The following is a 12,608-nucleotide window of genomic DNA, read 5'->3' on the forward strand; positions in this document are numbered from 1 at the left end:
CTGTGCCTTAAAGGTAGATAAACAGAGTGTCTTGGGGAATTGCTGGCAGCAGGCTGTCTGTGGGGATGACAGGCTTTGTCACTTACTCCTACTGTGTCCTTGTAGAACTCACCACTCAAAATAGCAGCATGTCACTAGGCCTGCTCAGCTGGCTGTAAAGTGCTGGACTGAGGGTAGAGGTGCTCTAGGAAGGGAACAGCCGACTTTCTCCTCTGGTCAGTGCTGGCTCTGAGGAATGCATGCAGGACATGTGGTGATGTTAACCCTGCACTTAAAACCATCCATTCCCTGGTCTCCCAGGCTAAGATCTTCCAAGCAACCTCAGCAGCTTCAAGGAAGTGTTTTGTGTTTTACAAAACCCATCTTCACATTAGATAGCACTTGAATTGTGCAGGAGGAAAGATCTTGTACATAAACTCCCTGGAGTGCTGAAAAGGCTCCAATACTTGCAGAGGAATCCACTCCAGCAGAAAGCCAGCTCCGCCAGAACGCTGATGGAGCACGGGAGCTGCCAGACACCCAGACCTGGATGGCCTCGGGCAGCTGGAGGCAGCAGATGCTGCTCCCTGGGAGGTGGGGGAACACCTGCCCGGGGTGCTTGGAGCTGTGTGATGAATTGGACTCTCCTAAGCAGGCCCTGTCAGGGTACAGTGTACTCATCCAAGCTGCAAACTCATTTCATCATGTCCCCTGCCAGGGCAAGAGGTAGAAGGATTAGCTTGAACTCTGATCATATAATAACAACATGGCAGCTGTAGGCAGCTAATAATCCACTGGAGGGATTAGCAAACTTAAAAGTTGTCTAGCTCTGCATAATGGAAAGCTAAGAACAGCAGCTTCCCTGTTCTACCTATTGCATTTGCATTCTCTCCAGTGGAAGCATAGAACATGATGAGACAAGGCTTTCCAGTCTGTTATGAAATGGGATCTAATGTGTGACTAATGGAGTATTGCTAGCAATTCTACAAGCATCCATTCAGCCCAGGATATGGATTTAAGCTTCACTAAGAGAGTGCACCTCAAATACCTACTGCCAAAGAGCAGGTCACGATTTCAGCAGGCTAATGCTAAAACTTGTTATTTGTGGCTCTCTGGGAGTAATGTCCTGAAGTCTGCAGGCTTATGCATGGAGAATCCCACTGAGCTGATCCTGGGTTCCCTGGTATAATTCACGTGTAACTGGTAAAAGAGCCCAGTACAAAACACACAAGGTGCCAAGGAGCAGACTTGTCACCTGCTGTTGCTGCTTCCCTTATGACCCTCTCAGGACACCTGGAGTGCTCGGCAGCTGGAGGCTTTTCCTCCAAGGCAGTTTTGGCGCTTGTATCAATTTACTGATGAGTAACTAGAGTAACCAGCTCTGACCCAGCCTGGAAAAGAGAGCTGTGACTCCTCATCCTCCTCCCTGCCCGCTCATGAAGCCGCAGAAGCAGTGAGTAAGAGCCCTCCTGTGCTGTGGGCCGGCTCCATCAGCGCCTGGATGGCTCACAGCTCCTCCCGTGTCGCAGGGCACAGGGAGCAGCACAGGGAATGCTGTGCTGGGGCTTGTACTGTGTGACTTTTCCCTTCTGCTCCAGTGGAGAATTCCAGTGGAACACTGGAATGCACAAAGGATGAAAGCTTCACCACGACATGCCCCTGCCAACGCTTGGCAGGGCTGTGGGACCTTACTCACTCTTGCAGTGCAAACAGGCACTACCACTCACAATAACATAGGAGCAAAATACTCATTTCCCCCAATAGCTTCTTCCACTGTTTCCTCCCAGTTGTAACTGGTGCTGCTGAGAGTCCATGGGAAAAAACTCTAGTACAGACAAGGCCTCTGCATGCAAATGAACGCTACATAAATAACCCCCATCTTCCCTCAGTTCCTAGGTTGGGTACTCTGTGCACTAGAATTCTCTTCAAAGACCTCCCAGTTCATTCTTTATGCTCTAATTAAGGATCAGTGCCAATTAACTATCTTCAATAGAGGAGCATCTTCCGCTCAGCAGCCAGGAAGTGTCTGAATAAGATCCTGCTGTACAATGTGCACATGAAAAGGGAAGCCCTCCCTTTTTGGAACGGGCTTCCAAGATTAAAAACCCAGTATAGATTACTGGATGCCTACTTTAAAAATCTTGTGTGACAATATTAAGTGACGGCACCTAGGATGCAGAATGGGTTTTTTACATGTTTCTTGTGGCACTCAAGCATTCTACTGCACTGCCAAGGCTCTGAACTAGGTACCACTGTGGCAATAGCAGGTGTGAAAACAGAATGTGACGCTTTAAGTGATATAAAATACTGTTTGCTTTTTCTTACAAGGGTGTCATAGATCAGCAGAAGTGCAGTGTCAAATCTGATGATAAATATTGATTCAGGGGAAAAATTGCCAATAATTATGCCAGCACCTAAACTGCCCTGGTAGTCCTCACCTATTGCTTTTCCTTCCTACAGATATTCACCTGTTCCATAAATAACCAGGCAATTTAGACTGCTGCTGCACTGTGTTCTGAGCAAGAGCTGTGCTAATAGTCTGAGCAGGCAAAGGGAGGGGAATGTCATTTCTAAGCTTGGCTGGAGATGAATACATCAGCTCCCCAGCCAGTTACAGGCTAAGTTTAAAAAGCACTATTCTAAAGGAAAATTAGATGGTTAAACACTGTGGGGGAAGGGGGGAAAATAGGATAATCCCTTCAAAGCTTTAAATGGAAGATTCTCAAACTTGCTTCAGCTGATGTGAGACATATGAACAGCTTCAGAATTAAGACCCCTGCAAAACTTCAGCCAGCCACAACAGCTGCACTGCCTTTTGGGGGAGATGCACTTGAACTGGTTATACACGAAGCAGATGTAAGTCACCCAACCCTGCTAATCACAGCTAAATCTGGGGACCATTCACAAGCTGCTCTGCAGAATAAAGGGGCAAAGCAGGAAAAGCGCAGGCTTGGTGATGAGAAACACGAACTGTAAAACTGTATTGGAGGATGGGGAAAGCAGCAAATTATTCTAGGAGCAGCAGAATCCACAAAGTCTAGTCAGATGGGATTGACATCAATCACATCTGTCAGGGCACTGATATTTCAATATATAACACAATATATTTGGAACTGTCAATGAACTCAAGTGCTTTTGTGGACCACATTGTGTACAGCTTATTTTTCACACACACAAAATTCCCAACAGGCTAAATAAATCTCTTAGTTTCAAGGAGAAGCCCCATGGCTGCTCAGCATAGAAGAGGGGGTTACATTTGAGTTTTGATAACTGGTCCCTTTGCCAAGAGCACAGGATGAGCCTACGCTAAGATGCCTTGGGAATTTCTGGAGAAGCTTGTTGCAAACCTGATTGTGCTGAGATTTGAGCTCCAGATAGGAAGGGCTGGAGGGAATGCAGAACAGTAGATTGCAATCAAGTCACTCCAGGAAGTGTAACCTTTAACTCTGTGTGGGGCTCAGCTCTTCTGCACTTACCCGGATCCTTCTCATGGCTGCCACAATCTCCACGCGGCTGTTGGGCCTGGGGACATCCAAGCTCCCGATGTACTGAAAGACACAACAGTGAGATGTCTGTGCAGTAATGCACAAGTTCATGGTGTGGCCTTCTTCAAAACAGGTGGCATTTCTCATTTATTTAGTCCCCCCTTGGTTAGACTCCTTTGACCCAGGACAGGATAGGAATATCTGTTGTAGATAACGTTATCAAGTCAGTGATTTCTGAGGTTGGGTGTGAGGCTCTGACCTCATTCAGGTTCTGGATGTGCCTTTAACAGTGCTTTGCAGGGCAATGCCTGCTGCTAATCGAGTCATGATCCCATGTGTCTGGAAATGGGACCGTCTATCCTTTGTTCTTCCTTGCTACAACTGCTCAAAACTAAAAGCACATAAGAGCTGGAAAGCTGCCAGGATGTGCAACAAACACCTTTCCTGGAAAAGCCTTGTGATTCTAGCTTAAGTTTTCAGTCTGGACCATCCTCCCTCTGGATACTGCTGTGCCTGCTTGGTTGGACCAGCTCAGCTGTCTGCAGAATCCTGGTAAACCCACCCAAATCTGTGTCCTACAACCCTGTTCTTAACTCTGCCTAGGGGAGCTGCAGTTCTAACCATGCTGCTTAGGGCCAAGTGTCTGCACCAGTCCTAGCAGGGTCTCTTACTGGGGTCTGAGATGTGGCAGATGGCAGGTTCCCACCACCTCCACCTCTACCATAGCAACAGCCTCCTTGAGCTGGTTGCCTCTTCTCCTGAACAGAATGGCAGTACGCTGCCCATGCTCCACAGGTTATCATGGAAGACCCGCAGGCAGCTTCCTGCTGCTGGCATTTCTCCCTCCTGTGCTGCCTGTACTCTCTCCTTGTGTGCCAAAGCAGAACCTGCTCGTGCACCTGTTGGCAGGAGGCAGCAGGTGCTGCACGGTGGCACCGGTGACGGCACACGTGGCATGGCTGCACAGGAGTGCTCCGCGCTGCCGAGTGGAGGAGGCACAAAGCTGCCAGCTCAGCCTTGGGAATGAGGAAAACATGTGGCGTCCTGGACAGTCACACTGCGTGGGGAGCAAAGGCTGCTGATGGTGTAAAGTGGTGTGGCTCAGCTTTGAGGGAAGACCTGCACGCCCAGGACATGCTGGTGAGGACAGGGAGAATGACAGCTGAGTGAGAGGGTGAGGGCCCGATGACAGTGTGTGCTGGGAGTGGCCCTGGCAGCTGAGGGCAGGTCCTGGATTTGGTGCTGGTGGGGGCCCAGCGGGGTCCATCAGCTCCCTCAGGGTAACACAGCCCATCTCTGCTGTTAGTGGTGGGGGACAGAGTTTAATGACCCTTCCAGGAGCATTTGGTTCATGAACTGTATCTGGCTTTTAGCGTGTGGTTACAAGTTGTTGGTTTTTTTGGAAGTTGTTTCCTTGTGCAGAAGAAAAGGAGCAGCTAATCAGGAGGCCCCTGCAAGCATTCAGGGTGATATTATACATATGAACAGAGACAAAGTAATTCCCCAGAACAGCCCCATAGGTATTGCTGTTACTGACACAGTTCTGGATTTATTTCTCCACTGTACTACTTGCAGATGGCAATGGGTTTTATCTTGTAAAATGCCTACTTAAAAGGGCTTTCAGAGATGAGCTCTCCTGGCTCAGTATTTACTGCTCTTTCTCCTGCCTTGAAATAAACACCACAAGCACTCTGAAAGGTCATCTGGCTTTGCTGCTGCTTCTGTAAATGCCTTTGCAAAATGGCATTTTTAGGAGCAGTTAAGTTCAGCTATAGCCTTTGGTAAACCACAGGAGAACCAAGCTCAGAGCATGAGAGCTTGAGGGCAGCAGGGAGGGGAGCAGCAGAGCCAGGGCTTCCCTCTGGGCTGGTGGGGAGGACAGAGCTGTATTGCTGTGATCTGTGGCCTCTTTGGTGTGCAGATCTCCTTCCCTGCTCCGCCGTGGCCGTCAGGACAGTCACAGGTAATCCAGATGAGCTCCCCGCAGCTGGCTGGCCTTTTGTCTGCCGACAGCAGAGCTGCAGTGGGGAACAGGCCATGCTCCTAATGATAAATTAATTGGGGCAAGAGGACAGCTGGGAACTGCTGAGCTGGAGGAGATTCTTTCAAACGCCCTGCTCTGGTCTGGCTGCAGAGTTTGGGTACCTGTGCTCCCACACAGAGCCATGAAACTCATGAAACAGCACATGAAGCTCTGCCCAAAAAAGCAGCTCCCAGTACTGACCTCCTGAAGATTATAGGGGAAGAAAGGCAGTTTGGAATGTGGAGATTAGAGAGTGAGTGTGGTCAGTAAGATTGCCTGGTGCGAGACACCTGCAGCCAGCTGCAGCCTTGTCATTGTCAGCGTCGCAGCTGACTGATGTGCCCACAATGAGCACCATAATTGGAAGATAGACTGTAAAGCAGAACTGAGCAAGCATTTTACTAAGGTAATGCAAACCCCATCCCAGACCCACACATCCTAACAGTGTGTTATCCACTTGCTAGCTTTGGATGCCTGGAGCTGCCAATCTGAAAAGCCAGTTTCACTCAGTTAAAGGTACAGTTGCTTCTCTTCTTTTAAAAATCAAATTAAGGATTTTTCTTCTCCTCAGCACAGTCTGCAGCACAGCAAATGTTAATTTAAATAGAGGAATCACAGATTAAATGTTTTCTTCCCTAAGGAAGATAGATTTTTAAAATACATGATTAGCTGTCTATTCAGATTCATCCTGTATCCTGCTTAAATCTTACAGCTCTTTCAGCAGGAAAACCAAGAGGCACAAAATCCATATTTCAAAGCTTTATTGGAATGTATATGCCCCTTCTTTCCAGCTCAGGAGACAGCAGGCGTGAATTCCATTTCTAATCTGTGTTAGGCCACCTGCAAAGAAGGGAAGGGAGCCTGTGAGTTGCTCCAGCAAAATGCAATTCTTCTTGTCAGCTGAATTATAAACCCATTCCCCATGCCGTCTACAGAATGCCAATTCCAATGGAGTCACTTTCTGAGAGTGCTGCTGTGCTGCCAGGCTGTTCTTCACGATCAATATGGAATTTCTGACAATATCAGTATTTCTTTCTGATGCCTGAAGGCTGCGGACCTTGTCTGTCCAGCTTTTCATGCAGGGAAGGGGTCAGCTGGAGTAAGACACTATTATCTAAGCAGCACATAGCAGTCTGCTGGTTTCCAGGGGAATAGGGAGGTATCACCCTGCCGTGGCAGGACAGGGCAGCCCGATGGGGGACAGGACAGGCACTGGATCAGGCCGGGATGAGCACCTGGGACAGCATCCATGGTGCTGTCAAGAGGGGTCATTCCAGAGCAGTTCCAAAATGAAGCACACAAGGCAGCGTCTAAGGATTACACAGCTGCAAAAATACTATGAAAAGAGCAAGAACCTGTTTGATTGTGCTAATTAAATGTAAGGCTTTCATAATTGATTGCTGTTTTCTTTAGACTCCCTCAGCGTGGCCCAGGGGCACTTCCAGAGCTCAAGAATAACCGTGGCAGGGCTGGGGGGGGGGGGGGCACGGCGAGCCCGGCCTCGAGTCACGGGGCCATCGGCCCGCGGCCAGTGGGTGCCGCACCGGCGGCTGCTGGACAGCACCGGACCCCAGCCCGCGGGGACCCCGAGGCCGCAGAGACCTCCAGCCCCGTCTCTGCAACAGCCAAAGAGGGGGAACCCTCCGGGGGGCTCGCTGCCAAGGCCCCCCGAGCGCGGGGGCCGCGGGGCTGTGACAGGCGGGGGGGACCCGCTGCGCCCCCCGGCCCAGGGGCTGCGGAGGGGAGCGCGCCCGGGGCTCACCTTGGCCTGGAAGTGGATGCCGTGCTGAAAGGCCTCCTCGTTGTGCAGCGGGACGCGGGAGTCGCAGCCATCGTCCACCAGGTTGTACCGGTTCTTCACCGGCATGGCGGCGGGCGGGCGGCCGCCTCAGCCCGCGGCCCCGCCGGGCATCGCGGCCGGCAGCGCCCGCCCCGCGGAGCCCGGGGCGCCGTGCAGGGCTGCGGGCGCCCGAGCCCGGCCGCGTTTTGAATGAGCGTCCGCGGGAGCGAGCGGGGCCCCGGCCCCGCCGCGGCGCCATTGGCCCGAAGTTCCCTCATGTGATGCGGGGGGCGGTGGGAGCCGCCCGGCCCTGCCCGGCCGCCCCGCCCCGCCCCGGCCCCGCCGCGGAGCCACCGCCGGGACGCGGCCGGAGCCGTGCGCTGCGCTGGACGGACGCGGAGATGATGAGGGGTCTGGAGCATCTCGCTTATGGCGGAACGCTGCGGGAGCTGGGCCTGGTTAGTCTGGAGAAGACTGATAGGGGATCTCATCAATCCATACAAATAACTCCAAGGGGTGACAGAGGATGGGGCCAGACTCTGTTCAGTGGTGCCCACCAACAGGACGAGGAGCAGTGGCCATAAACTAACACGCAAGAGGGAGAACTTCTTTTCACTGCGGGTGGCAGAGCACTGGAACAGCTGCCCAGGAGGGGCTTGGAGTCTCCTCTGGAGACATTACAAACCCACCTGGATGTATCCCGGTGTTACCTGCTTCAGGTGGCCCTGCCTTCACAGGGGGGTTGGACTGGCTGATCTCCAGAGGTGCCTTCCATCCCCAACCATTCTGTAGCCGACGTTCACTTGGCTGCTTCTCCTGCTCCTGGCCTTCAGCACCTTTGTTTGGGTAATCCTGGATCCAGCTTGGGCCCTCCGCAGGGAGCAGAGGCCCCTGAATCAGGAAGGAGATTTGGCCTTGCAAAGGCTGCTCTGTGGGCATGGCAGTGAACACATGCAGCACTTGGCGGAGGTTTGGTCACAGAGGGTTTGTCTCTCCACGTGTCTGGGATGTCCTGGCCTGGTGGTGCCGTCTGAACACTGAGGAGCCATTTCATACCCTCTGAGGGCACAGAATGCCAAATCTAGGCTGTACATGTCTGTTTTCCATGTTAGAAACTCTAAACAGGCAACATACAAAATGATCTAGAATCACTGCAGCTCCTGAATGAGTGGTCACCTACATTATGTATGTCCCACGTCAATGTGACTTACAGCTCTGTTAGTAATTAGCACACGCCCTCTCTCAGAATCCTGACGCACAGTCGATGCCCACTGTGTCACTGAATATACTCTCAGGATTTGTGGCACCCTGTGTGCTCACAGTGTTCTTTCCTTCCAGCTTCGTCTCGGTGGCAAGGCACTGCCAGGCCCAGGTGAGTCCTCACGGTTGCTGCTCTGGGACACCTGACACATCTGAGTGTGGCATTCCTCAGTGGGGACCAGCACAGGTAAGGGATGAGGCCTGTGCCCAGCTGTGATGGCAAGGCCCGAGGTTTGTCTTCTGACTGTTAGTACAGCCACACTCCATTTACAGGAATGATCAGAAATGTGAACTGTGTAGAATCCAAAGGGTGGAGGGTTACTTGCACGCCAGTGGATTTCGTCTGGGTTCTCCCAAATTAATTTTTGAGTCATAAAAATAACTCCCAGCCAGATGTTTGAATGCTTTTGGACACCGTGTTTTATTTGGCTTTTTCATTAGCAAGAATGAAAAGTTTGACCACAGGCAGACAGTGCACAGTTCCCTGTATCCGTCTCAGGAGCATAATCACCCTGAGCTTCTTGGCATTTCTGAGTACTTGTAAGTCAGTGGGAGATGGGCAAGAGCCAAAAATCCAGAAATTTATAATTAAGAGAGGGAGAAAAACCCCGAGGAATTAATACTGGTTCACAGACTATGACCCTACATGTTCAAGTATTTTGAGGTATTAGCAGATCTTTCTGGGGAGGGTTCTGTGGTCAGCCTTTTGTCTTTGTGAAGTTTTTCTGTTTCCAGACAGACTTCTTTTCTTCCAATCTATAACACTGCATTACCTTCTCATTTAAATATTCACAAGTTTATGCTAATCCCACTTTCATACAGCATAACTCAATATGGGTTTTGTCAGTTGGTTTCTGTCCAAGATGCTCCTCTAGATACACATCTCGCCTGCAGATGCATCGGTTTAGTTCTTTGTTGGTGATTTTTTGTGTGGTCTGTGCTGATGTTTAGGGCATACTTAGAACATTTCATGGCACTTTTCTTATCTTGTACGTATCTCAATCAAAAAAACAACTGTTGACCTGAATGAATAACCTAGATTTTGTGTGCAAATGTCCTTGGACTGATTGAGCAACATTCAGGTCTTTGGTTCTCCTAAGCCCAAGGAGGAGGAGATGCCACCCAGTCAGGCTAGGCTCATGCTTCCTTTGATGCTAACGCCAGCAAAGCTCAACTCATATGGGGAAAAACCTAACACAGCCACTGCTGGTGAGTCTCTGCATTGATTCTGCAATGCTGCATTTCAGCTGAGGCATGCAGGAACCTGCCATCGTGCTGAGCTGCTCAAAGCTTCTCCTCATTACCCTCCCATTGCCACAGGAGCACTCCTATATAGGTGGGAGCATAAGGAGTTCTCTTGGGATAGTTAAATTTTTAAATCTGATAGAAAAACCAGGATGAAATAAGAAGAATGGTCTTTTTAATTCCATTCTGGTGCTCTCCAGTATCCCGCAGATTATAAAATCCTTTGGGTAGGAGGAAAGAAATATCTCATGGGAATCCTGAGAAAAAGAAGGCAACTGTTATTTAATAAAGCTTGCAGTGCCAGTTTCTGTTAGATCACAATTGAATGGAGGTGTTTAATACTCCCTGTTCATGAACTTCTGTGAACTTTTCATGGGGCTTAAATCTCCGGAGGTTAATGGTTTGGATCTGTGTTCGAGAATTGAGTTTGAAGGCTGCTAAACTTAAAAAGATGTTAATTTTCTAGTTTGTTTGTTGGGCAAAGAAAATTCTTTGACTCCACTGGAAGTAAGAAAGCTGTATGCCTTTTCTTCTGGACAATGAAACTGGGCAAATATGTGGAATGAAGCATTTACACAGGACATCGTCACGGATTTAGGATAAACAAACCCTGGGTAGCATTGAACAGTTGGCCAAACCTCATGGTGGGTGTTTGCATCACATGGAGGTACTGAGTGAGTTATTCCTTTGATGTGCAAAGCACTCACAGAAAGTCCCGTTTCTCTGAACACAGTAGGAGTGAAGCCCCAAGACAGCTTCTTGGCTCGGAGCTGCACGTGTTTTTGCAGGGAACAGGTTTGTATCAGCTTTCTCTCTTGGGCACAGGCTCCCAAGATTTCTTTCCTTCTCTTTCTCTCGCATGGATGCACATTTCTGCCCGCCCCAACATTTACTCTGCATGGAAATCCCTCTTCTTACCTACCTTAATTTTTTTGAGAGACCTCAAATGTGGGGTAAATGGGGTGGTGGGTGTTACGTGCAGGGTGCTCTTTAATCAGTTCCTCGGTTGGTTTGTAGGGAAGGGAGCTTTTGCTCCTGTCTGATCCTGTCTGGTTTTCCCAAACCCACCTTCACAACTCAGATGAAGGAGTTTTAGAGGCACTGCACCCTTTCTGCTTTCCAGGGGAGATCTGGTCTTGATGCCATGCAATTTTCCTCCCTTCTGCTAACCCTTTTAAGCACTTCTGCACAGCAGAGTTGCAGAGATTTTAAATGATAAATAAGATATGACGTAGGAAGAGCAACCAGACAGACGTCCAATAATGGCAGACAAAAGCCTCTGTGGCAGGAGAGCACTTCCATATCGCACATAAGAGCTGAGGGGTCTGTGCATGCCTACTATCCTAGGAGATCTGGGTTTGTCATGCCACTTAATCAACATTATTAATATTTACTTGTGCTGGTGCAATTTTAGAGCAAGGTCTCCAGTGTACTAACACACCAGGAGATGTCCTAGAAATGCTGCTGTGGGATGAAATGTGGGGGCAAGAATAGATAAACCGGCTACTGTTGACTGAATTGTGTGGTTACTCCCTGATGCACCGGGGATTTCAAGAACAGCAAGAAAACTCACAAACAAAATCTTTGAGTCTCCTGAGCTGCCACATGATGTGAACTCAGAGGTGACACGTGGAACTCATGGTTTCAGCTCCCTCAGTGAGTGTCATACGTGTCCTCTGCGAGCACAGGGGGCTGCTTGGTGAGATGATTATACCAGATCTGTGTTGCTCAAGAAGAAACAGAAGCTTAATGTCTCGGCGGTTCAGCTCCGCAGCGCAGCCAGGCAATCTGCCCGTCAGGACTGCAAACCTCTTTCATGCATGGCCAGCTCCAAAGGGCTGTGCAGCAGGACTTGGCAATGAAAAATGTCATCTACAATTATGCATATTTGCATCATCTTCTATCATGCAAATCCCCCCACCCCAAATATGCAGCACATGTTTTGTTTGCATATGTAGGTCAACCACAAATCTTCTGTGGTCGAACATAAACATGGGCAGCACGGGGTGATGTATATGGATTTAAATCCAGGCTGAAGCATAACTTCACCAAAGACATTTTCCAAGTGGAGTCTGTTTACTAGATTTGTTTTCTTCTGACTTTTCATTATATAGAGCACTGCTTTCTCATGGATTTGTGAAAGAACAACTGATGGGAGATACTCACCATCATTGCAAAAGGAGCCATTAACTTCAGGCACAGATGGATAGTTCTTCATGAGTAACTTTTTTTTTTTTAATAATAGCTTGAGGAATGTGTTCTTTTTCAAAAGGGTACACTAAAGTATTTCTGCAAATTTGCCACTGGCAGGAGGCCAGTTTTGTATGATATTTTAAAAAGATGGTATGTTCTTTTTGCAAATTACATGCTACTTTGTTTTTCTTGTCTTGGCTATCTTTAAAAAAGAAAAGTATATAAAAGAATACAGTTATTGTCCTTATGATGCTACATAAAAGCTAAAAATGTGGATCCCAACTGGAAAACAAAAAAGCTTAGTGGAAGAAGGCAAATTTGTTAGTAAAGAAAAATGTTACTTGTTAATGTCATATGGTTGATGTGTTCACATGCCCAACTCATGAATTCCATATACCACAGGTTGGCAGTACAGTTCACCCTCAGTGTGAGCTGCTGGGATCAGCACAGTGTCGTGATGGAAAACACACTGTTCAGTTTGCTGCATCTGTAAAATTGCTTTATTCCTGGATTCCTCCTTGAATGTGGCAGTTACCTGTGCACACACAGACAGCAGGTAAGTGACGATTTCAGGTAAATGAGAGTGAAGTTGTTAGTCTGAGAGATGAGTAAAATACTGTACAATTAAATAGTATCCTCCCCA

General features: G+C 48.8%; 1 protein-coding gene across 2 annotated transcripts in view; it reads right to left on the reverse strand.

Annotated features, from left to right (window-relative positions):
• The window catches only part of LOC125336556 (carboxyl-terminal PDZ ligand of neuronal nitric oxide synthase protein-like), a 29,867-nt gene extending 22,438 nt beyond the window's left edge, over nucleotides 1-7,429 (reverse strand). Inside the window, exons 1-2 of one of the 2 annotated variants that reach the window (XM_048325137.1) lie at nucleotides 7,250-7,429; nucleotides 3,456-3,527 (exon numbers count right to left, since the gene is read on the reverse strand). In XM_048325137.1, the coding sequence (XP_048181094.1) occupies nucleotides 3,456-3,527; nucleotides 7,250-7,354 (177 nt within the window). In that variant the 5' untranslated portion in view covers nucleotides 7,355-7,429. The remainder of the gene's footprint in view (nucleotides 1-3,455; nucleotides 3,528-7,249) is intronic. The other variant, XM_048325136.1, reaches the window with a different exon arrangement.
• Nucleotides 7,430-12,608: the final 5,179 nt, after the last annotated feature.

Source organism: Corvus hawaiiensis, chromosome 21, assembly GCF_020740725.1.
Source record: "Corvus hawaiiensis isolate bCorHaw1 chromosome 21, bCorHaw1.pri.cur, whole genome shotgun sequence".
In the NCBI taxonomy this organism is placed as follows: domain Eukaryota; kingdom Metazoa; phylum Chordata; class Aves; order Passeriformes; family Corvidae; genus Corvus; species Corvus hawaiiensis.